The sequence below is a fragment of the Megachile rotundata genome, chromosome 9, assembly GCF_050947335.1.
Source record: "Megachile rotundata isolate GNS110a chromosome 9, iyMegRotu1, whole genome shotgun sequence".
Taxonomy (NCBI): domain Eukaryota; kingdom Metazoa; phylum Arthropoda; class Insecta; order Hymenoptera; family Megachilidae; genus Megachile; species Megachile rotundata.
In genome coordinates, this window is record NC_134991.1 from 11,404,467 (window position 1) to 11,431,790 (window position 27,324).

The 27,324-nt window shown below is 35.1% G+C and overlaps 2 protein-coding genes across 8 annotated transcripts in view; one reads left to right on the top strand and one right to left on the bottom strand.

The window, feature by feature from the left end:
* LOC100876889 (dystrophin, isoforms A/C/F/G/H) overlaps window positions 1-27,324 on the bottom strand; it is a 758,772-nt gene that overhangs the window by 696,634 nt on the left and 34,814 nt on the right. For all 4 annotated transcript variants that reach the window (XM_076535871.1, XM_076535870.1, XM_076535872.1 and 1 more), the window contains 2 exons: window positions 27,192-27,299; window positions 26,852-26,954 (listed from right to left, as the gene is read on the bottom strand). In XM_076535871.1, the coding sequence (XP_076391986.1) occupies window positions 26,852-26,954; window positions 27,192-27,299 (211 nt within the window). The remainder of the gene's footprint in view (window positions 1-26,851; window positions 26,955-27,191; window positions 27,300-27,324) is intronic.
* Window positions 17,218-20,509, top strand: LOC143265197 (protein preli-like). Of its 4 annotated transcripts, none has more exons than XM_076535891.1 (5): window positions 17,218-17,421; window positions 17,524-17,726; window positions 18,510-18,740; window positions 18,800-19,051; window positions 19,896-20,509. In XM_076535891.1, the coding sequence occupies exons 3-5, from the start codon at window positions 18,519-18,521 to the stop codon at window positions 19,962-19,964; spliced, it is 543 nt and encodes a 180-aa protein (XP_076392006.1). In that variant the 5' UTR covers window positions 17,218-17,421; window positions 17,524-17,726; window positions 18,510-18,518; the 3' UTR covers window positions 19,965-20,509. The 4 variants fall into 4 exon arrangements, with proteins under 4 accessions (XP_076392006.1, XP_076392008.1, XP_076392007.1 ...); XM_076535893.1 differs by having other exon boundaries at window positions 17,524-17,586; XM_076535892.1 differs by having other exon boundaries at window positions 17,218-17,726.

Consider the following 27,324-nt stretch of genomic DNA (forward strand, 5'->3'; position numbering starts at 1 on the left):
CTTAACCATTGTCTTCGAGCCAGAGACCGGTTGAATGGCCGAATGGTGAACCGTGCATACGAATTGTCGAATATGAGCCGCGCGTTCTATTCAGTCGCCTCGATATGCAGAGAGTCAGTGAAAGCTTCGTGAAAACGTAGGAAAAAGGGGAACGGGAAGTCTACGTCTTATTCAAACTCGCCTAGCGGACCGAATTAAACCGATAAGATTGGCTCTATTGAAGTCACGTATCCATTTTTCTTCTTCCCTTTTTTTTTTTGTATGCATCCTCGTATCGTGTGTCGATTCGCCCGTCGCGAATCAGCCTCTATCTCAAAACGCGATATTAACGTGCACGTACGCAACGCGATCGGATTATTCGATAAAACCTATCAACTTCATAATTCCTATCTTTATTGTCTGCGTTTCCTTCCGAGTTCTAATATCCTGATAATCGCGCAGTATTTATGGAGTGTTCGTAAAAAATTCTCCCTACCAAAGATTTCCATTGATTATCCATAATTTTTAAAAGAGACTACTGAATTTATTGAGGTTTCTGGAAATTAAAAGATTACACTGCGATTTTCATTCATAATTTTTAAGGGGAGTTCAACGGATTTTGTGTTTTATGAACTTTTGAGGATTTTCGTAAATTTTTCATAGTTTTTAATACATAATATATTAAAATAAAAGATCTAATTTTGCTTTATTAGATTAACTGCCCAATAACGTTGGTGATCTAATCATATCAGATCGGCAATTTTAAATGTTATAATTGTTATTAAATATAAATCGAATTATTATAATTTCTGAAAATATCAAATTTTAAATTGTTGATTCACATTTTGTGTAATCAAAATTTATTTATGTTATGCGTCGTTAATGCGTTGGTTTTCTATTTTTCTTACAGTATTATTTATTAAAGTTGAATTGAATAAAATTTTATAATCCAGTAAATTGTGTGAATCAATAACCTTTCACCATATTTGCCATAAATTTTCGAGTCCGATAATTTGAATAACTTTGAAGGGAAATACGAGAAAACCTCATGAATTTTATTACCACCGCAATACATTATGTGAAAGAATACCTTACCCATTTATGAAACTTAACCCTTGTGCACCGTCAACTATTTATTACACTCCCGAGCTATTTGTTACAACCTGTATTTACGAGTATCATTCAATTTAAAAATATTACAAAAATACAGTAAACTCGACGAGTACAGCCTGGAAGTAATTAACAGACCAGATTTTTCATGAACAGATCGCGTCTTAATTACTGAACGTCCACTCTTAGTTTGATTAATCAAACCTAAACGCAACACGAGGGATAATTGTATCCACAGAAATTGCCCCGAACCATACTGCCACGAGGTATCGGTTCGTGTCACGACACTATAATCAAGATCCAGCGAACGCGATCCGTAATTATACAAGCGTGTTTTACAACGTTAAACGTGGTCGATACTTACATGGAATATTTCATAACAATGCCATGCGACTCCACGAGCAGACACGGCAGCACACGTTTCACGTAGTCCACACACTCGTGACAACACTGCACCAAAGAAGAGAACCGATGATACCGGCACACAGCTCTATAAGCTGTGTTTGTGTACGACCAAGTATCACGATACAGACAACGCTGTAACCACGATGTATCACGCGCGTACGACGAGATCGAGGAGCACCGGTATCACGCGAACGATATGTATCGTAGATAGCACCAAGAACCGTGATCAACTATCCGCGGGAACACGTTCAAAAAATATTCGGGAAGACGGACTTTACGTGGAGATATGTGTCGTTACCCCTTGGACGTCCGGGGTTGTACTGTTTTACCCCGTCGCCCCTTTATTCGCGAACCCGGCTGCACGAGAACGTCCGGTGCGCATGCGCCGTTTCCACGCGCCAGCGAAAACCTCGTCGACCCTCTACGGGGGTTGCTCCCGCGGTCAATGTCACCCGACATCCCTGACTCCGGCTCCTGACACGGAGATATAGCCACTTTAGAGCTAAACGGCCCGAACCGGCCCATTTTCGGGATCGATTCACGGAAATTCATCCCTTGATCTATACCGAGTTATTTTAACTCTAGAACTATCAATTTAAGACGAAACTATTTCGTTTACATCCATTTGATTCGATCAGAACTGATCGAAATGACTAAACGCTAGCCTTAGGATTTATTTTTCAAGTCGAAACTAACTAACCACTTCAATGTTAAAACAATTTAAGTAGAATTGTTTAGAACTATCAATTTAAGAGGAAACTGTTTCGTTGACATCCATTTGGTCCCATCAGAACTGATCGAAATGACTAAACCCCAGCCTTAGGATTTATTTTTCAAGGACGTTAGTCGAAACTAACTAACCACTTCAATGTTAAAACAATTTAAATAGAACTATTTAGAACTATCAATTTAAGAGGAAACTGTTTCGTTCACATCCATTTGGTCCCATCAGAACTGATCGAAATGACTAAACGCTAGCCTTAGGATTTATTTTTTAAGTGCGTTAGTCGAAACTAACTAACCACTACAATATTAAAACAATTTAAGTAGAATTATTTAGAACTATCAATTTAAGAGGAAACTGTTTCGTTGACATCTATTTGGTCCCATCAGAACTGATCGAAATGACTAAACCCCAGCCTTAGGATTTATTTTTCAAGTGCGTTAGTCGAAACTAACTAACCACTACAATATTAAAACAATTTAAGTAGAACTATTTAGAACTATCAATTTAAGAGAAAACTGTTTCGTTCACATCCATTTGGTCCCATCAGAACTGGTCGAAATGACTAAACGCTAGCCTTAGGATTTTTTTGTCAAGTTGGTCAGTCGAAAGTGAATCACTACAATATTAAACCAGTGAGAAGGTGTTGAAATGTTATGTCGATTTTGTATGTAGAAATCTACTATGCAAATTATAGGTGGATTGAGTGAAGATTTTGAATAGTTTCTTTGTTTATAATCTCATTATCACTAGGAAGTTTAATTTCGTTCTTTTTTAACTCGTCTCTTTTAAATCGTCCTCGAGTTCTGTATAAAAATTAAGACGGATTTTGAAAATGATTAATTTCTGACCTGTCACAAATAATACTAGCAAGAAAATGATGATCAAATAATTTCTATTAAAAGAATTTATAAAATAATTATATAAATTACATATTTTTTTTGTATATTTGGGTAATAAAAGAAAATGTAGTTATACAAAATAAGAAATATTAATTATAAAATTTGCTATTCACTTATCTTTAGTAAAATATAAATAATAATTTTATGTATTTACAACAGAGTGCAACGAAAAATTTCAATTAAAATAAAAACTATGAAAACACCAGAATAATGGTTATATAAAAAAGTAATGACTAAAAAAATTGAAATGGAATGAAACACAACAAAATGTATAAAACGCAATAAATTTAATAAACTAGATTTTATGCTGAAATAACAGTGTGCGTTACGTTGAAAAAATTGTATTGCAAGTACACATTGATACAATGTGAGCGTTTTTTAATTAAATATTGCCGTAGCGCAAGAATTGATAATTGGAATAAAAGGTAGGCATTTTGCAATTTAACAGAGAAATAAAACAGAGAGAAAACGAAATGAGAGAATAGTAAATGCAAACTCAATCTTGTATGATTAACTAATATAATTTGATTGTTCGATTTATTTAAATGAAAAAACTTTTTTTTTCTAAAGGAAATTTCGAAATACAGGACATTCAAATTTGTATTTTACAATTTTGTTAAATATAAAATTTGCAAATTTAGAAATACAGGGATTTCAAACTTGTATTTTCCAAATTTTTCTAAACTTCTATTTTCCAAATCCATCAAATATAAAATTCACAAATTTACAAAAATTGTCACGAACTTATAATATACAGAAATATGATTAGAATAAGAAGAAAAGAATTAATGAAATCTGAGTCTATTCAATTACTAATCAGGTAAATCAAAATTGATTTTGTGCTTTTAGAAACTCGTTATAGAAAACTTACTGTTTTAAAGTAGAGCATATCAGTTTTATTTAACCTTTCAAAACAATACCAAAAATAACTGAGTGGATAGATCAATAAAGAAACAAAAATAGAAAACATGAGTTGTAGTACTGTACCCACAGAAGATTAAATTAAATATTTAAACTAGTTTTGCAACTGGATTTTCTGTTTCAGTCTAAAATACGTGTACAAATAGAATTATGAACTTTGAAACTGCCAATATTAGAATTTCAAATATTATGACTGTAAATACTAGAATTTCAAATGTTACGATTACTGAAATTACAAATATTATAATTAAAAGTGCGAGAATTACAAAAACTATAATTGTAAATGTAAAATTTGAAAATGCTGTAATTATAAATAGTACAATGAAAAATGTTATAATCAGAAATGTTCCAAACGTAACTCGTTTACGTAACAAAACTGTAAACGTACTTTCATTAACAAGTTTAATTGCCAAACGAACTTGATTCCATGATATTTTAACGTGAACATCACGCAGGAAATTTCTGTCTCCCATTAGTTATTCAATTACTCGATTAACATACATAACTACGGTAGCCCCGAAAATACGATCCTCTCATAAATTACAAGTAACACGAACAGATGATCGAGTGCTGGACCGTTTTAACGTGGAACAGGTGAAACTAACGTAACTGCGTTCAGTCGTTATTTCAGAACGTTAATTCGCGCATTTAATATCAGCAGTTTCAAGTCCAAGTAATTAATTCCATCCTCGGGACAGACTATTAGACATTAATTCGTCGGACCATGGAGAACTCAATTTGCGAAACGTTTCTGGCGGAAATGATTCCAGTCGGAGCGAAGTGCTTGCAGTCGATTAACGGAATCGACATCGCCTACCATTTCTCATTCGTTTTAACTTCGCCGACAACAGCATCGTTTATGCATGCAACATATACGAGGGATTATAATCCGCGTCTCTCGATCATGTCAGACTCGATGCAATTCAAATTTCTGCTGCTAGCAGCTCCGCTAGACAGAAATAGGATTCGTTGCATTTGCAGTTCGAATTAACATTTTCAACTGATAGACTGCTTAAATATTTTAGACGTTATTAAAGATTAAAGACGTGGATGCTTCGTTTTTTTTGCGGGTATCGTATTTGTTTACATTAGCATCTGTCTCAAACTGGCCATTAGTGATGAGACACACATTAGCACATCCGTCCCCATTTAATAAAAATTATAATTACTTTTTGTATTGCCATTAGACATCACCTCGCACGTTTCATTTGAATTTTAGTGTTTTATGTTTTCTGCGTAATTAAACTGTTCATATTGTATTTCTTAAATAAATAATTTTCGTTTTTGAAACAATTTTATTACATCACTTCGACCACGGATCTCTTCTCGTACAACACTTGTAGCTTCCAAAATTCGGTTTTATTAAACATACGTTATTTATTGCTATCCAAAAGTACCTGACTACCTGTGGTGAAATCTACAGATGAGTGCTGTACTCGTAAAAATTTCATTTTTGCAATCATCGAGCCTCATAGTAGAATTTACGAAATCGTCTCTCACATATCGCATATACATGCATGGTCCCGTTTGACGATTCGATTTCATAAATTCGACTATGAGACTCGACGATTGCAAAAATGAAATTTTTACGAGTACACCACTCACCAGTAGAATGCAGCATAGGGTAGTCAGGTACAGATTCAGATAAGGAATATTTTGACTTAAAATACACAAAGACTCGGAGTAATCCAACTTGAAAGAATTTCAACTTTGAGTAAATTCAAATCAGAGTAGTTTTGATTTGGAATTTTTGAAAATTTGAAATAGTTGCAGTTTAGAATAATCAAAGCTCGAAATAGTCTGGACAGAGACGTAGACTTGACAGAGAAGTAGTCCAAACTCTAAATAATCCAAACTCGAAATAGTCCCAACTCGAATCCAAACTTGAAGCAGTCCAAACTCGAAGTAGTCCAAGTTTAAAATAGTTCCAACTCCAAATAATTCCAACCTGGAATAGTCCTAATTCGGAATATTCCCAATTTGAAGATAGTCCAAACTCTGAATAGTCCCAACTCAAAATAGTCTAACTAAAAATAGTTTCAGATCAGAAAAGTGCTAACTTGGAATATTCCCAAGTCGGAATAGTCTCAAGTCCCACTAATTGCATAATGTTAGCATGCTTATCGCTCGGAATATTCGCAAGTCCTAATAGTCTCCAGTCGAAATAAACTCGACTCGGAATAATTCTAAGATCCAATAATCCCTATTTAGGAGAGTCCAGCTTGAAATCGCTCCAAGCTCTGATAAGCATACCATAATGTTTCACGATTCTAATAGATCCAATAATAGCAAAGTAATCTTGAAATCTCAGTAACTCTAGATAAATCAAACACTCCAAAGTTCCAAAATGCTACAACTTGAAAATGTTAGGAGTCCTAAGAATACTCGGTTTCATTAAATCTATAATCTAAAACCAATAAAATTTTAATCCATTATCGAGACTATACACGTTTGCAATTAAACCAGTAGTGATATATAATTTTCTATTCAAAGGCAACAGATATCGAACATCCTTTTAATAACCGCACCATTGTATGCGCTTTTTCCCTTTCTTTTTTGTAGCAACCGCGTCGAGAAATAGCTTGAATTTGTATCGAACAATAACCAATGCAGTAGAAGCAACGATACACGAAGCGACCTAGATTACTCGATTCTCGATGAGAAACTCGATTCCGCGGTTCTGTTCAAGCTGTCTTCATATTGGAGACACGGACTATTTTTTCACGATCAATATTTGTAAAAGAGAGCAGACGCACCACAGCTACCGAAATTACTGCGCACACTTACACGCACACTCGCAGAAGCACGCACCAATACACCGAGCGTCTATGATCCGTGTTTCGTTCAACGTGTTGCGAGAAAAGACGCACACAACGGGGACGATGCACTTTTTATTCGGCGCGCTTTTCTAAATATTGCGGGACGCTTCTCTTCGAAAAATCAACTGCACGACAAGCTGATGAAAAAAGCAAAAGCACCACGAATGAAAATGGGAAACAAGTATTATAATACGCGACACGGAAACACTCTGGACTCTCCGTTTTACAGAAACTTTCTTTCTTAATAGAGATGCAGAAAATAATCAGCATAATGTCCAAAGCATACGCAATTTTGCTGAGAGCAATTTCAGGCAACGCATTTAGGCGATTTTTAATTTATTCATCTTTCAATACCGATGTTTTCAAATTTTCTAACTCGTATATTTACGAATTTTGAGTTTTGAGAATTTAGGAATTGAAGAATTGAATTGAAGTGAAGAATTGAACTGAATTGAAGAATTGAATTGAAGTAAAGAATTGAACTGAATTGATGAATTGAATTAAAGAATTAAACTGAATTGAAGAATTTAATTGAATTGAAAAATTTAATTGAATTGAAGAATTTAATTGAATTGAAGAATTTAATTGAATTGGAGAATTTAATTGAATTGAAAAATTTAATTGAATTGAAGAATTGAAAAATTGAAGAATGGAAGTATTTAAAAGTTTTCGAAATTGAGGACTTTAAGAATATAGGAATTTAAAGATATAGTAATCTAGAAGTTTAGAAATCTAGAAATTTAGGAACCTAAGAATTTAGGTATCTAGAAACTGAGAAATTCAAGGATTTAGTCAATTATGAATCAGGAGATTTAATAATTAAAAAATTTTCGGGTTTTCAAATTTGCAAATTTAAACCTTTCATAAATTAAAAATATATATGTTAATATTAAAATTTAAGTAACCTAGCATTGCATTTTAGTTGTTCCATTTACACGACACTCTGCACAAACCGTTTCTGACCGTACAACCTCAGCATGGCCATATAGCGAGACTGCATGCACCGCTAATAAAGAGCGAAAGCACTCAGCGCATTTGCAATAAATGTACACTAGGTGCATCGAACGTCTTGCTGCTAACAAGATATATTCTTGGCGTAAGAAGCGTTCTCGATATTGGCACGGTCAGAGTGGAGGAAGGGAGTAAAGGTGAGACGTTGGAAACATTCGAAATCAGTGCGTTCCCTAGGGACACCTCGTAAATCGTGCGCCCTGTTGTTGGCGCCTTTCCACGGGCTCACCCCTATTCCTTTTTTCCCTCTGCGTCTTTTCGTTTTCTCCGCGTCTCGCATCTCTCTTCGTTTTTCCGCCGTACGCGCGAAATCCGGGGAAATCCGAGAAAAATCGCGTTATCGCTAACCCGTGAAACAGAAGCCGTAACGGAAAGGACAGAGACTTTAGAACGCTTCGGGCGAAGCGTTTCTAGCGTCGACTATTGTCACTTTTATTTCTTTCTTTTCTCTTTATCCATTGGATAGTAGATTTTTACAGCGAACTTTGAAATACTACAGCCATTCCTTGCGGAATTATCGATGACCATAAAACAAGTACTTCACCCATATTTCTTTGCTTCTGGAGTACCACGAGAGTACTTTAATCTTCGGATTCGAAACATTTTCGAACGCTTTATAACACCTTTTCTTCTCTTTAAAAATTAATCTTCAATCCCTACTATTATGTGTATCAAAATGTATTATATATGGGAGTAGGAATGTAAAAAACCTCTAATTGTTTTTATAACATAAGATTAATAGAATAATAGAATTAATCGAATAGGAATAATAGACAAAATTAAGGGTTGATTTTTTGTTAACTTTGTATATTAATGAAAATATTATTGCAAAGGGACTTTACTTGAAATAATTTCACCTACTTAAATTAATTATCGTATTCATTATTTGAATGAATTATTAATTTTGTTAATAACAGTCCATTTGCTCTTACCATAAGGAATTTTCAAAACGAAAATGTCTCAAATTTAATAGTACATTTCACACCTAAGACTATATCATATTAAATGCAGCATAATATGATTAAATGTTGTAGATCCATGAGGAAAGTATTCATAAAGGAAGCAAAGCATCCTGAATAACCCCTCGACAAAGAATATTTCCATAGCATCTCCACGAGCGAATATCGATCATCCAGAAGCGGAACTTTTTCGGCTCGATTCAAATCACAACCAGCGCTCATAAGTCGAGCTCCTTCGTCGCGATAAATTCACGCGGCGCACCTGCTACCATTCGTGGCACCCTCGCACGCATTCATCCTCGGCTAGCAACGGCCGCGAAACCAACAGGAAAAACCGGCAGAGACGAACGAATAAAACGGGGATAGCGTGTCAATGTAAGGCGGGGATTTTTCAATATCCTATTCTCTGGCTCGTCGTAAGTGCACGAACCATGTCTTCCGCCAAATACCTTCGAAAATAAACCATGGCACGTCTCGGCTCCTCTATTTTCTTCCCCTTTGCTCCCACTTTATTCTAAATTTTTGATCTATACATGCATTTATGGGTAAGAGAGAGATACAATCTCTGCGCTAGACGTTTTCGACACATTGATCTTAATCAATTACATCTGGTTGCTTAAATAAAATATGAAGTACTATTTACCACAATGAAACTTGACAATATGTATTTGCTATTCTTTTAACCCTTTGCACTCGAAGGTAATTTGACTGTTTGCAAACAGCATCTTTAAAACTTAGTTAAAAAGTTAAATGAATTTTTTTTGAAGTTATTATTTCTCTACTAATAATTTTCAGTATTATTTGTTTCACTATGTTTCTGCATCACACGTGTTATATTATAGAATCGGTTAAAAAATGCTTATTTCAAATTATTGTATTAAATAAAATGGTGAGTGAGAGTCACCTCTCGAGTTCAAAGGGTTAATATTACAGTTTTATGTACGTATAAATTGCTATGGTTTTTGTAATTTGCCCGTGGCTCACAGACAGAATATGAAGAAGTATTGACTAATAAGTGCGCTATCATTTTCAATTCGAATTGTGCCTGAAGCAGAACGGGATCGAATACGTTCTAAATTCTAAAATAAAACATCATATAGATCGGGAATTGCGAATGTCGTCTTTTTTACAGTTTCATTTTCCTCTCCCTCTTTTTCTGTATTTTTTAATATAGACTTCTATTGAATTTTTATAGAACAATGCTGTTCCGTTCGTGGAGATGTATCGTATGTAGAGCAGAACGAGATCAAATACGTTCTAAAATAAAAGACATGCAATGAATTCTGTACAGGCATCGTTCCAATGTGTCTCTGCTTTTACTGTAACTTTTGTTTCACATTTTAATGCAAAAAGAACTGCTTTTTGCGTATGAATTTTCATACGTTTTGATTTAGAATAAAATTTGTTAGTGGTTAAAACTTATTCTTGAGATATAGACAAAAATAAATAGAGAAGGCTGTGAATACAAAAGATACCGATATGACAGTTTTGTTCAAATAATTTTCATTTAATAATTATAATATATAGAATCATATCGCCCGCACCATTCGAGCACATTTACAAAATCTATAACAAATATAAGCAAAATAATTTAATATATTTTCATTTGTTTAACGAAATCGACTCGAAATTTTATTTTATTTAACGTAATATGAAACCTAACTGTATTTTATAAATTATTGTTTTAATTAATCTATAACTTAATATTCTATACATTTCAATCATAAAAAAATAAAATTCAATCATAATCTTCTACTTTTGTTATTAATCGTTTAGAAAATATAAATTTTGAACAATAAAGTATACAATTCTCCGAGTCTAGATTTCAATAATCAAAATAATACCACAACAATCTTCGTCGAATTAAATAATTATAAATCGCGTGTGTACATATACACCCCAGTGGTGTTTCACATCGAAAGATAAATACCAAAGAATCACGAAATGTGAATAATAATCCGAAAAGGAACATGATCGCTAAGTAGCTCCAATATTAAATTGCTCCATAGATTATTACACGTACGAGGAACACACGGTAATTCAGTGTCTCTCCCACGTGTTTTACAGACAATAATTAATAAAAAGAATTCCTTTATTATCCCCAATTCCTTTCTGCGTTCGAGATAAATTCTATAACCCAATGAATTTGTTTGTGTCCTGTGTGAAAAGCATTCCTAAATTAATTAACGGTTCGATCCAGCTCCAACAATCTGCGCCGTTGTACGCTTAATTAAATCGCTCTTTTATATCGGTGACGCTTTAAAAGCGTGATCATATCACCAAAGTTCATAAATCATTCCGCGTATCTCTGTGATATCGGATATCAAAAATTCTTAATGTAAGGGAAACTACCCAATTTGAATTATTATCGTAATCCTATCAATATCGTAGTCTTTATTCGCGTATGTATTAACAAATTGATCGTGTAGTCATATGTGCAAATACCACTTTCGACCGGCAAATATAATTAAATTAATTATTTAGGAAAAGTAAAATGAAAGGAGCTTCCGAGGACTCATTGAGAAAATTATATACACTACAAGTTAATATATGAAATTTAAAAATCGAGTACCCTTCTAACAAAGGACATTACCCAATCGACACACGTCGATTTTGATGCGCTTTGAGTATGATATAGAACGCAGAAAAATATTATTTAAACAAATAAAGTTTATTAAAATTTTTTAACGCACAAAAATTTCCTATTTAAAGACCAACAATTTAAAAAAAAGCTTCCAATTATGTCCTTCAATTCCGGAGATATTCCCAAAAGTATGATTTCAGCCCTTAACTTTGAGGGCTATTTTCACCCCTTCAATGCGAACGATGGTCGATAAAAAAATATACGTGTGAAATATTTTGTTGCGTTCTATATCATACTCAAAGCGCATCAAAATCGGCGTATGTCGATTGGGTAATGTCCCTTGTTAATAATCTGTATTATAGGGTGTCTGACCATAAACATAACTTTCCACTGTGGCGGTGAACGTATAACCTTACGATTTATTTGTCAGATGCATCGATCAGAACTATCTAATCACAATTACAATACTAAAACAGACAAAGAAAGTTGAAATGTTATGTTAATTTGGTAGTATGCAATCGTTTACTATGCAAATTACAATCGGACCACCATGCATTGAACCCTCCTTTTCTTATTTAAGATTGAGAAATTGGTCTTCGCAAATGAAAATTTTGCCTAAGTTTACTTGTAATTTCACCACTGTACAATGCAAAGAAGTTTACCCTCTTTTGTTTAATTTTATGTAACGACATAATTGTGTCATATAACTCCAAATCGTATTAAAAATTCGAGTAAAATTGATCACAGCTGTAGTACGAGTATATGAGACTCGGCAAAATAGTGCAAGGGGTTAAATATCTCAGACATCACTTAACGTAGGAGTAATAATTCATAAACTGCTTAACACCTACTTCCTATGCTTCGCATATTATGCAGATATGTATAACATACATATAATGTTCCTGTAACATTTTGTATTCATTTTCACGGTAAAAGTTTATCGTTCTTTTCTTTATATACTTATTAAACTCCTTTCGTATAATAAATTAAGTATAATAAATAATTTGTGAAATAACATGTACAGCTATTTTGAGTAAAGAAAATACCTTCAAAATAAATCATTTACTACATTAAATTTGTATAAAATTTTCTTATATCTTGCCATGTGCAACGCCATTTTGCAGGATGAACATACCCTGTAATATCAGTTACGTTGCTGAAACTGTTCGAAGATTTTTCTGTTCAAAACTATGAACACGTATTCGATTTACGGAGGCCAGTAGGGATTTCGAAGACCGTGGAATGATACGAAATTCTCTCTATAAATGTTCCAATAATCCGGCCTTGCGATGCTTACAGCAACACCGCAAGACAGATTATGCAAGACCGACCTCGCGTTATGCTTGTGTTAGGGATTCACGGTACCGGCTCTACGCTCACGCCATTTGCCATTAATCTTGTCCATTGTTCCCTTCGTGCGAAACTCCGGATTCTGAACGTTCGCGTATTATTCCCTCGTGCCCGTCCTCTCTTGCCCTCTGCGCGGGCACAATCGCGCCAACTTCTGCAGGGGTGGCTCGCGAAATCCCACGCGAAATCGTCATCGAAAAATTACAAGTTTCGAGATGTGCGAACGGCAAATACAAGCCTCTGCAGGGGATTTAGTGCAACGAATTAACCCTGCCATAAATCAAAAGAAAATGGAAAGTGGGAATGAAGAAATTATATTCGTGTAGGAAGACTATGAATATTGATATAGACAGTAAAGGACTCTGCACCCTACGAAGTACAAGTTCATTTTTTGTGAAGAGTTATGCGCGGATACGGTGAAGTGGGTATTTCGATATTTAGCAGTTTGAAATAGCAAGGTGAGAATTTGAGAATTTAGAGATTTGGAGATTTAGAAATTTAAAAATCTAAGAATATATGAATTTGTGAATTTAGAGATTTACGAATTCCGAAATGTAGATGAATTGAGAATTAATGAATTTGATAAACTTAATGATTTAAGAATTTATCAATACGAAAAGAGTTGAATACCAAAATTTGAAAATATTCGAACATAAAAATTTTGAAGTTTACATATTCTTCCTTGAATAAAATACGTTGCCCCCAAGTGTACGTAACAAGGTTGCAATCTCATGCAGACAAGAATGAAAAGTTTTCTGCCGGAAATGGGAATGAATCGCATCGCAATTGGAGAAATCCGACGAACCCGAAATTACAGACATGCAGTTTGCAACAACGGTGCACGACAATTACATACTCCTAAGGCGAAGCGAAGCTTGATCTCGACCACAGACAAGAATTCTAATTCCATCGACCCAATCCTACACGTTCAATGACGGAACATAGTCCTATGGTGCAACCGGTGAACCGCACTCTCGTGCAAAAGCGGTCGCGTGCAAGTCAAATCAAACTTTCCCTCTAACCCGATGTTGCTGTTGCTCTTCGGGAAATATCCTTTTCTACCCCAGAAACTTGCTAAGGAAACTTCCCTCGGCGGACATGAGCGTCACGAATTAATTAGGTCCTCGATTTGGATACTAAATGAAACGACGTTATGGGAAACATTGATAAATTTTGGACAATGGTTACGGTAGGACTGAACAATGAAACGAGTCACGAAATGAGAAATGTGAATTTCTAGATTTGATAGATGATTTCTGAAATGTCGGTTATGGGGACAATGGAACTGCTTGTAGATTAATTATCTATTATAAGATTTAAGATCAAACGTACCAGAGTATAGTGCACACATTCGAAATTAAAAATAAAATAGAAAAGTTAACAAATAAAAGGTGAAATGGTGGTGAACAGATTTCCAAGGCTCCTAATAAATTTTACAGTTTAAAAAATCTTTAATAAATTAAATAACTTGTTTGATTCAAAGTTAATGAAAGAAATAATGTTACATTTTAAACTAACACAATTTTCGATTAAACAAAAATAAAATAAAATTACCTCATATAGAGTACCCATGAATTACCTTATAATAGTCTTGTATGCAGCTATAACCTTAGAGTAGTAGCACTAGAAATATTTACCCTCCATGAAAAAAATCGTACGTAAACAACATTTCCACTAAGAACGATTTCCAGCAGAACTATCTGCCACGACAACCAACAAAACACGGAAACAGCGAGATGACAAGGACCAAAGGGCAGCATACCAGGAATTATTTCACGAGCAATCCAAGCTAGACGAGCAAGTTCGCAAAGAGCCAACCGAGTCCTGACGTCGGCGAAGTAACGACGCGAGGATGTATCGGGTTTGTTAGAACGGTAGGTATTGCACTTCTATCGTGGCCCCGCAGTGAAAACAGTAATCAAACTTTGGTTCGTGAAGGCAAAGCCACCCCCAAGCGGAGGGTGGGGCCGCGCGTTTAAGGGGGTTCTTCCCTTCGCATCAGTAACTTCTGCTTACCCTACCACGTTTGTCGAGCGGCTCGGATATCCGTACACGAGACTGCAACCGGTACGTGGCCGTACGGTAATTTGCTCCAGCATCTACATACCGATAACACCGTCAACTCCTCGTGTCCAGCGTGTTCAAATTACATCGAAGGCCAACTTTACGAATGCGCGAACGGATTTCGTGTAACAGCGGGTTACGTTAATCTCTCGCTAAAGTATTTCTGGAGTTATCTAATTTCTAAACGTTACTACAATCTATAATGAGGATTTTTTCGAAATCTTTTAACAGTACATATTTACTTTTAACAATTATTCAGAGAAATATTTATTTCTGCTTCATAATCTGGAAGTGGACTTGATTTATAACATTGAATCTGTAGATTTCGGATAACGAAATTCGCCACCATTACGGATTGATACAAGGTTACTCGCATTAAGATTCGGATATAGTATTCGTGCGTTTGTTCTTTTGTTTGCTCTTCCAATCTTCAATAAATGATTCATGTTTCCGTAAATAAGCAGTATGATATAATCCCTTCTTGTATGTATATAATAAGAAATAACAGTATTACAGATATATAAATATAAGTAGATAAGTATATGTACTACTGTGAATGAGAACGTGGAAATTAATATTGTATCAGAAAGTCAGCGACGTGGATTAAACATGGCAATAATAAACGTTCGAGATAAAATGCAGACAAACCAACACGTTTAAGCATTCTCTCGAATGAAAATTGAAAATATGTGAACGTCAGTAAACAGGTAGTTATATATTTAGAATATTACATTTAACCCAGCAGCGATTACAACATTTCACCGGCACGCCCAGGGGAAACAGAGCGTGCACCTTCCAGTTACACGATATCCACAAAACAAATACAGGGTCCGTTACAATCGATCACAAACAGCTGAAGGCAGGCACGGTACATTGGTCTGTTTACACAAACGAAGGGAGGAGGGACTGTACGTAACAAAATCCAAGTTCCGCGAAGGTGAAACCACCCACCCTTTCGCTGACCTCGGTAACGGCCTTACGGGGATGCCCGAGGGCTGGCATTAGTAAGCTGGCTGCTTCCTATAGCATACCCACTAACTGCTAGCCGGTCTTAATGGACCGTTTTACCCTGACCAACCGAACGACCCACCACCGTCAGATTACAAGCCTGACCACCGTGGCTACACTCGCTTAAACCGCCCCCTTAACTCCCGCCTGCCCATCAGCTGCCCTTTCCCGCCCTCTCGCCCATCCACCGGCTTGATCGCCTTTACAGTAATGAACGCGGCTTAGACACCGACGACGAAACTGGAGACAAGCTCTCTTATTCTCTCTGCCACCGGTAATTGTTACGGCTTTCTCACGGATGCAATCGCTCCTGTTATCTAGCTGCACCGAGACCACGCAGAGCTACTCGGATTAACGCCGGGAAATCTCCGTTGGAACATCATTCGCACATCCTCCACCTCTGAGGGTACTACATCCGAGCATGTGACTTTCAACGCGTTTGTGGACTTGCGAGTTTGTGACATGCGGGGTAATCATTTAACCTTTTAGCTTCTGCGCTGCTGTAGTCACTTCTGCGTATGTTGCCTTTTAGAACGGCACTAACGTGGCTCTCGCGTATATTTTCTGTTTGCGAAAATGTAGGAATGAAATATAATTCATTCTTTTCTAACTTTGAGTTTCAAAGAATGGAATGAGATGAGATAGGAAGACATAAAGTAATTATTTATGTCTTGCACAGAGATTTTTTAATTATTTATTGCATGTGTGCATGACCTTTAAATGTGTCATCAAGGTTAATATTCTTGGTAACTTTTCACTCGCATGTTACCGTTGGTTTTATTTGGAGATATATACAAAAATATTTACAATGTGTTAATTATTTGCAAAGTAACACATAGGCTACATTGTAATAGTTACAATATATGGTTCAGCAAATAATTTACAAATTTTTGCTGAAGTAAAAGATATTTGATTAATGAAATGAACAATCAACGATCGAGCTTTTATCGATGTTCCTAAACCTTTTACTGTATGCATTCAAATAATTACGAAATTATTCCTGTGTTGGTGATGTCTGTGATCTAGATAATTGTAGATGTTGATCTAAATGGTGTAGAGTCTACACAGTAGACGATGGCCTAAATGATGTGGATGACAACCTAATTGATGCGGATGATCTAAATATGTAAATAGTAGTATAGAAGATGTAAATGATACGATGATGTAAATATACCACGATAGAAATCACACAGACAATAATGTAAATATTGTAGATACTGCATATGTCGATCTACATGACATAGACGATGTATAATCTAAATTATATGAACAATATAAATGATGATTTGGATGATCACATTCAAATTATCGCACCACTGAAAACAATGTTGAAACGTATGAAGTAAGTCATGAATAACTGCACATTGGTACATCTCTTTAATATTTCAGGCAGTATGTACGTACATACGTGAAGGTAGATCACGATTTTTAACCTCTGAAAATTAATCAGAAAATTGAAAGACCGTAAATCGGTCTCGGTTATCCAACCCCATGAAATAATAAGTTTCCACGTTATAAATAGAAGTTAACCCTCAACTCGTTCATAATACCGGCTATCATTGTCCACAGCAAACAGAACGATAAGGTATTTAAAATCATGGAAGCGTTATTATCATTGATGTTACGTTAATGAGGAGACCACTCCATTATTTACGAAGTACCTGACGATTCACTAATGAATTGCTAGAATAAGAGAGGGTGAAAGAGAGAAGCCCGGGAGCGGGGATTTATAGCTGGCATGAATGAACGAGTAAGCATCAGTAATTGAACAGATTCGCGTGAACGTTCCCTCGTTTCAAGATTCTTGCCACGAACAAGAAAGATCTAACCTCGGAAAATAAAACTGCGAAGCGACAAAACTCGTGCGATTTATTTCAACCCAGTTGCGTTGTACGTAAATAACGCATTCAATTGAATTTCATTTTATTCGTTCGACTGAAATAAAATTGATTGTTGTGCAACACTTGGAAACTTGAAATTTTAGGAATTTTAGGATTTTCAAATTTGACCATTTTTAGTTTAAAAAATATAGGAAATCTGGGGTTTCGAAATTTCAGAATTTTGGAATTTGAGGATCTGAAAATTTAGAAATTTAGGGTTTGGGGACCATGGCATTTGGGAATTTAGGAATTTCAAGATTTGGGAGTTTGGAGATATGTAGATTTTGGAATTTAGAGACCTAGGGATTTGGGAATTCAGACATTTGAAGATTTGAGGACTTGAAAATTTTGAGGATTTGGCTATTTGGAAATTTGGAAATTTACAACTTTGGGAATTTGAAAATTTTGAGGATTTGGCTATTTGGAAATTTGGAAATTTGCAACTTTGGGAATTTGAAAATTTGAAGATTTGGATATTTAGGTACTTGGGGATTTAGAAATTAAAGAATTTACGGACTTATGAACTTCTAGGGAATCTAGAAATTAGTAAATTCAGCTACATAATAAAAGTTTGTAAATTTAATATTGTGCAAATTTTGGAATATTGTAATGTTAGACTTTGAAAAAATAGAAACTTAAATATTTAGGAGTTTGAAAATATGATAATTTGAAAATTTAGTAATTTACAAAAAACAGAAACCTACCAATATCACATGATTCCCGACATAAGAAAAATGGATTATCACAAACACCAAAAGCATTAAGCAAACGAATAAACGAGAAAAGTTTAAAGTTCCAGTAAATGAAGGAGAGCGCAGAGGTAACAATCCTTCCATACTGCTGGCTGTCCGTTTGCAAATCGTTTTTCAAACGCTACCCAAATCCATACTCTTCGCACGTTCTGTCGGAGGACACGGTATACCGAGAAATCAAAGATGGCAAGTTTTTAAGCCGCAGAATCTTCTCCAAGATCGCTGGCAGTTCGTTACCCAAGTGGGTCGAGAAGCTGGTGAAGAAACCTCAGGTATTCTCTGTACTGTTCTCGAAAGACCAACTAGTTCGATTGAAATCGAATTAAAACAGGTGCTGATACTCGAGGAGGCCATCGTCGACTTGTACGCGAAACGTTTGATCTCGTTAACGAGGAACCTAGAGCACAAGAAGCTTGTGATCGCCTCGGAAACGACCGAGTACATACCCAGCTATTTCGATCCGAATAAAACTGTAATGACGCGCCGAACAATCGTCAAATCTCCGCTTAATGGTCTCAGAGGTCGCATGATCGAAACTATTTGCCACGTTGGCGCAATTAAATACGCCAAGCAAGCTGTACAGGTGAGGAACTGAAATAAGCACATCAAACTACATAGGATATTACCTCTAACACTTTTCACCCCCTTCAAGATTTCTGATAAAAAAAAGTTTTTAGGATTATAAACACAAACCTAAAATGCCAGTAAAAAAAAATTTTAAACGTCTTCCTGGTGAATTCGAGGTTGCCTCGCGTTTTGCAAATAGGAACTTATAGTTTTTTACCATTTTGAAGGGAGTATCAAGATGAGTTCAAAACACATATTAGATAATATTTTTATCTTTATAAAATTAAAGTCCTGACGTCCAGGTTAAAACCTTGGACCTAAAAGTTCAATTTTGCACAGAACTTTCCTTTGTGATGTGTACAGGGAATAAGAAAGGATATTTCAAAATTGGACACCTAAGGGGATAAAAAGGGGTTACAACTTTGATATGAGAAATATTTTATTTGTGATCAGATTTGCATAGAACTTGGTCTTAACGTTTATTGATACTATTAAGTAGACACCTATTTCAGCATTTTAAAAAATTAAACCCATCAAGGGATGAAAAGGGGTTGCAACATTTGTATGGGACATATTTTGTTCGTGGTCGGATTGACTTCATACTTGGTCTTAATTAATTTATTAATAAATAATTTATATGTAAATAATTAATTAATTTTTTGGGATCAAAGCCGCGGGCAAAAGCTAATTATCATGTATTCTGAATGTACATCTCCGACATTTGCACACTGTTTTCAACTTTGAAAAGCAATTTAAACTGTTACAAATAATAGGAAAATAATAAGAAAATACGATGACTATAATATAACTAGGGTATTATTAAATTAAATATAATAATTAATTTAATGTTAAAATTTCAGGGATTCTTGCATGTTTTGGCCCAAGACAATGGAAGATCCAGAAGAGGACCAGATATCGCATTCAGCTAATTTCATCACGTGGCTTTATGTCATTTATGGTGTATTGCATTTACTCGTTTTTCTATTCGATTATTTTTTATGGTGGATTAAACTCTACAGCTATCATTATAAATAACATTTATAAACCTTGTACTTTAAATTTTGTACCATATCTTTATATTTGGAATTGTATAATGAAATAGAAAAGCGTAAGATGAAAAGTTGATACGATTGTTTATCGTCTACACAAGAAATCTCGAAAATGTATACAGGAAAATGTTTTCTGTTTGAGAACGGAAACGAATATACTTGTGAGGAAGGAAATGGGAGAGGATATAAGAAGAATGCAAAGAACTACGTATCCCAATCGGTTGTCGGAAGAATCTATACGCTTCATCTCGTTCTAGCCAAGAAATTGTATTTCTACGTTCGGTTGAATCATCGTTCCTTTGAGAACGGAACGGGATAAAATACTGTATGCGGAAATAAAACCGCGTGGAGAATATGTTTAACAAAATTGCTTGTAAACAGACAATTTGCATAATGTATCTTACGTTAATATACCAAAATTGATATTCGAGACGAGAATTTAAATAATAATTTCCAATTAGCCGTTAATGTGAAATCTCATTCCAGGTAATGCGTGGCCACAACCAAGTTACATATTTCAGCGTCCAACGTACCCCTGCCAAAAAACCATTATTTTGCTCATCCATCCACCCCTCGTCATTCGCTCTCCGCTACATACAATATCGCTCAAAAGTATTTGCTTACCATTATGCATACGATATTCTGAAAATATTGAATAAATAATGTTCGTTAATTCGTTGTAATAACGTTGGCTTGCAGAATTAATCACTGAAAAATTTATTTATACTTCTGCAGGTAGCGGTTGAAGTAATTATGAAATAATGGTATTTTTTTGTGGGTAATGTTTATGATTATTGATGTTAGTAATATGTATGGCGAGAAAGAATAGTTAATTAAGGGTGTGTGACGCACAGAGTTTGTGGCATTATTTACTTGGTAGTTACTGTATAGTTTATCTGTGTTTATAAATTTAGAAGTTTATAAATTCACAGGTGTATAAAATCCCAAATTACGGAAGACACAAATATGTAAATTTTCCAAGTTCCAAAATTCACAAACTCTCAAATGCTCAAATTCACAAGTTTAGAAATTTCCAAATGTTCAAACTCCCAAAATCAAATGTTACAAAATTTTTAAATTAAAGAATTCCTAAATACGTCGACAAAATCCTAAGTTCCAATTTTTCCAAATACTCAAACTTCTAAATCTTAATATTTGAAAATTTCTATGTTTCTAAATTTTTAAATCCCCAAAAACTCAAATCCTCACATTTAAATTTTTAAATATCCAATTTCCCCAATTTTTATTCCTCTTATCGTATTATTATTGTTACACTACTATAACTCTTACAATAATAACAACCTATGCAATTTTCCATAAGATCAATTCCAAATTTATTGAGCATCTCAAAATTAATATCACCCTACAAAACTATCAATATAATAATATAATTTAAAACGAACACCGTTCAAAACAGGCTAGTTTTAATATTTCCTCGAATTTACAAAATTACACCAAAGAAATTTCATTAACTTTCTCGAAACAACTCGAACAATAAAATTCGTATTTGTTTAGAATTGAGAAGACACAAACTCCATAAAAAAAAGATATAAAACACAAATACCATAGATAGAAAAAAAGAATAGATGGGTAGATACTTTTGAACGTTAGTGTATGTATCCCCAATGTTGTGTATTACACCCACACGTGTGTCCAACGAGCATTCATGCGTAGCAGTAACGTATGGCACGACGAAACCACCCCATCAGCACTGGGAAGCTTTCTCGTGGTACAATAAAATTTCATGGCTAAGCTGGCTCTTATTAGATCCCGAAGAAGTGTCCCTTCGTCTTATTTTCGACGTAAATCCCTGACAACCCTCTTCGTTTTTCACTTCTTCGGAGAACATCAATACTTGTACCATGTGCATTACATCCAGATTGAAAACAATAATTTAGTTGACGATCTTCGCTACATTTTCAATCGTCTGTGTTCTATGTTTCAATTTGTATTGCTTAACGGAAATGATATCAGTAATTTTACGATATTGGAGGAAACTTATTATATTACTACGTCTTGGAGTAGTACGAGCTATATTACCACGGTTTATACATAGGTATCAAGTTGATAAATTTGCAAATTTGCATAGTACGTAATCTTCAATTATTCAAGAGCATAAATTTCATAGTTTTTAGATTTAGAATGGACGTATACCCAAATTTCTAAGTTTCACATTGTCAAATTCTGAGATTTTCTTGATATTACATTTCCGAATTGTGAATCAGGAATTTTCAAATTTGAAAATTTCTAAATTAAAAAATTTACAAAATTGCTCATTCCCAAATTACCAAATACCCAAACTCTCAAATTTCCAAATTTCCAAACTCCCAAATTAGCGAATTCCCCAATTTCTAAATTCCCAAATTCTCAAATTTCCAAGTTCCCAAGTTCCCAAATTCCTAAATTTCCAAACTCCCAAACTCCTAAATTCCTAAATTCCCCAATTTCCCAATTTCCCAATTTCCCAAATTTCCAAATTCCCAAATTCCCAAATTCCCAAATTCCCAAATTCCCAAATTCTTAAATTTCCAAACTCCCAAACTCCCAAACTCCCAAATTCCCAAATTCCGAAATTCCCAAGTTTCCAAATTCCTAACCTTCCAAATTCCCAAATTGCCAAATTCCCAAGTTCCCAAATACCCAAATTCCGAAATTCCCAAGTTTCCAAATTCCTAACCTTCCAAATTCCCAAATTCCCAAATTCCCAAATTTCCAAATTCCCAAATTCCCAAATACCCAAATTCCCAAATACCCAAATTCCGAAATTTCCAAACTCCCAAATTCCGAAATTTCCAAGTTTCCAAATTCCTAACCTTCCAAATTCCCAAATTCCCAAATTCCCAAATTCCTAAATTTCCAAACTCCCAAACTCCCAACCTCTCAAACTGCCAAATTTCAAAATCCCCAAATTCCCAGACCCTCAATTCTCAAATTAAAAAGTAACGACCTTAAACTCTATCAAAATTTACTCTTCCAAACTAAACTCAATCTGTTCTATCAACTCAAAATATCTCACCTTCTACCCCATTGACGAGAATATAAGTACATCGTCATTAATTCCTTAAACTCTCATCCTGAGAACCTTGGTGGACCTCGCTCCGAAGAATTAAATTCCCTGCTAATACAGAGGAACACCGCGTTTCACCAAAATTCCTTTAAATTTCCTTGCAATAAAATTCAATCGCCGAGCAATACAATTAACAACCATCTTACCCTTGTCCCCAACACCAAAGTACACTCCAACAGTTGAATTTACGCAAAAGCTGGTGAATCACAATCGATCAGCACAAAGAACCTCATACTTGTTCGTACACCGAGGAATGGTTTCCGTCTCGAGATTCATTGTTCGAGTCAAGTGGCTCCAAGTGCGACGTTTACGAGCAAAGAGGTTGAATCAAGCTTTGATATAGCGAAATTTGAAATTCGGAGCGGAATAAATGTACACGGGTACCATTGGCAACGAGATCTCGTTCGATAGAAGAGGCTCACCGTCGAGAAATAATAGAGGGTCAGCTGTGCAGGGCGGATGTCATTACCAGTCGCGGCATAAAAAGCTGTCTCTACACCACCGAGCTGCAATTAGCACAGCGTCATACAACGCGATCCCTGTGTCAACGGTACAACATTGGATATATTTCACCTCGTTCCTGTCCATCGGCCACTCGAAAATTTTTATCGCAACTCCAACCATGACGTATCGCAACACACGAACAGCCTGATTTTCGACGAATACCACGAAATGGTCTGCAAACGACAGTTTACGCGGCATCGACTCTAAATGTACTTTGAATGCGATCCAATGTCTGATATAATGCGCTGCAGTCTCGATATATGGCACTCGAAAGGTGACCATTCGGTTCAATACAATTTGAAATCAGTATTTTATGATCTATGGTGGCATGCAGAGTAATGGTGGCAACAAAAAATAGTAACTTCCAAAGAATTCAACAACATTGTTAATTGAAGAGTTTTAAGTTACCGTCTGACGACGGCAAAAATATTTCTGAGGACAAAATTTTTCAAAGTTATGGAATTGAAAACTTCAAATTTACTGACCAAGTTTTTAAACCGCAAAACTAAAAACTTTTAAAGTTTATAAATTTTATAAATTGCAAAATTTATGAATTTCGAGATAAATTGAATAATTTAAAATCTGTCACGTATTTCAAAGAAAAACTCTGATCATTTCGATGTGAACGTTCAAGCTATTTGCTGCGATAAACTTTTAAATCATGTAAACAGTCATCCGACTTGATCCTTCGCGTACAATAAACGTCATTTGCGTGTATGGTAAATGTTAGAAAGCATTCTGCTGACTACAACCCTAAGCGAAATAAAAAAAAACGTGACCACAGGAATACGAAAGTCTTAATGAGCTCTCTCGCTAACGAGCAACGTGTTTGTTCAGTTGAACATACGTTCCTCGTTCTCGACGTGTGTACGTTAGACTCGTTGGAAACAGCTTTTCTGGGATTAAGGTAATTCACCGTTAACACGATCGTGACTCACAATGCATATGCGTTCGTTAATCGCGTCAGCTCAAATCAGCCGCCAATCCGCTTTCGCACCGAAACGATGAAATATTGTGTTACACGAAAGCTACGAGAGTTCATTCGGCTAATCAGCTTTATTTCGCCGCGTACTGTGTTTACGTTCTACTGTTCCTACGTATTTCGTCGATTTATCGGTTAATACATGGACTAATGAACCCTTTGGATATTCGTTGATTGAAAACGAAGCTACAAATTTTGCCAGCAAGCTTTGATAATATTTTTGAATGCTTATTTCGATATATGGTACTGAACGTTTAAGGTGATTAAAATTGACACCGAATATGGTCAGAATTTGTATGCGATGGCAAATAGCGAAAAATGTATATTTTAATATTAAATTTAAATTTGTTCGTTAATTAACTACCTTTTGATCTAATGACAAGTAGTAGTATAGTGATAGTACATGGATAGAACATTGATAATACAGTAATAGTGATATAACGATAGTATATTATCTAGACCAATTTGAACTTACTAGAACCGCTTACGATGAAAGACTACGATAAGAAATTACTACATAAACATAAGAAAGGTAACATTATCAGAAGAGAATGGTTTAGAACGCGAGCTTAATCCGTTTGTAGGTAACCGAACTTTCGTCAAACGAGTCTGATTTCATCTTGATGTAGCACCATCCGCCGGAGGTGGAAGACAATGGAGGAAGGAAGCGTCGGAAACAGAAGAGGCAGAAGACCGGGGAACAAGGAAGCTTCGGCTATCTTAGGTCCTTCCATGTTCTACCACGACTACATTAGACGGCTTATCCGCTCATTATGCGGCCCGACGGTCTCGCTTATACTACGGACCCTCGACCTTTCCGTTAAGCTCTCCGCTTTCGAATCAACGATCTCGCGTTCTTCCGTCCGGTACCCGACGATTAACACGTTCAACTTCCACTACACGTACTTTATGGACTTCATCAACTATGTTAATTATCAATGATTTGAAATTCAACAAATTTTTTGACCCCAGAAAGAATTCGTAATTCTGAAAACTCTGAGATTCAAAGTTCAAAACTTTCAAGGTCCCAATGTTCTAATATTCCCAAATTTGAAAATTCTAAAGATTGAACACAACCCTAAGAAAATTAAAAAATCTAGAAGTCTTCTGCTGAGAGTTTCCTAAGTTTAAAAGTTCAAACATTCCAGAACTCTAATGTCCAAAACTTTAAATCGAAAAAATTCTAATATTTCAAAATTTCTAAACCCCAAACACAGCTATATGCTGGAAAGATTTTCAAATCATTCTCTTCACCAGATCCTCGAATTCAAATGTATAAATAAGAACACGACAATCACAGCAGTAAACGAGAAGTGAAGTAAACTGAACGTTTCGCCAGTCTTTGTGGCTCAGTTCCGAATCGGTTTTTATCAAAGCAATCCGTTTCGAATGGCACCAAACAGACTTCCGATTAAAAGTACGACGACTCAGCGAAATTTATCGCCATCGGCAATTCTGAATACATAGATCGATCGGGAGGCGGAAAAGTAAAAGAAAAGAGCCCACCGTTACTCGCTGAAAAGACTGCACTTAACGTGGCGGATATATATCGTTTCGTAAGATGGAGTGGAAGTGATATGTAGCCACGCTTACCGACCCAGCTAAACGTACTATTTATTCTTCGGTTGCCAACTTTCTTTAGAAGTCTCTTCCTAGATTGCAAAGATATGCATTCAATAAAATTCGAATTGTCTCCAATGCATTTTGAAATATATCACATGGAATGTTTGTTATTTTTATTCTACCTTCCAGAGCTAATTTTTTAATTGAAAAATGATTAAACTCTACAGATACAATGTTAATTAACATTAATACAACATTAGTGAAATTATCGGTTAATTTCACTTGCAATAAAAATTATGGACGTTATTTTTACACAAAGTAAAATATATTAATATTGTATACAAATATTAATACTTTTGTTTCAACAATATTTAAATAATAATGTATAATTAAAATTGTAGTATGACATTAACTCCTTTTATAAATCAATAAAGAAATATTCGAAACGCTACGAATATGAGAGAAGTGCCATCTTGCGACGACGGCAATAACTAAACTTTCAAATTGAATTTGATTCGCGCGTAGGAAATTGCAATTGGAACACACGAAATATGAAAATAAGCTTATTTGATATATTTAAATAATAAAAAACTGTTGCATACGTATAATCATGGTCAAATTTCATTGAATTTATGACGAAAAAGTACTTACCAACACCCCGTGTCGCAGGTGGTGCAGATTTGGCTTCATAACTCGACGACTCTCCGCTGTTTTTCACAAACTGCCAGTCTTCCCTCAGCTTCTTCAATTTCTCCTATTAAATACACACAATACACACCAAACTTTAAACAAAATTTAACAAGAAATTTTGAATAAAACTTTTTAAAGTCACGTTCCATATTGATCAATACTCTTAGACCACGAAATTTAAATATTAAAAAATTTGTATTGTAATTTGTATTGTTTTTTACATAAATAATCGTTGTGATGTGATAAACATATGGTTTCATTTAAATAAAAATAATTAACGATTATGTTTTTGTATGCTTACTTGTAATTCTACAGAGATAGGTTGCTTCGCAGACTCGCACTCCTTTTCCAAGTTGGTGTAATTTTCCAGAACATCTTTTACTTCCATTTCACGATCCTCAACTTTAGTCTGTTGTATAAAACATAATTAATTC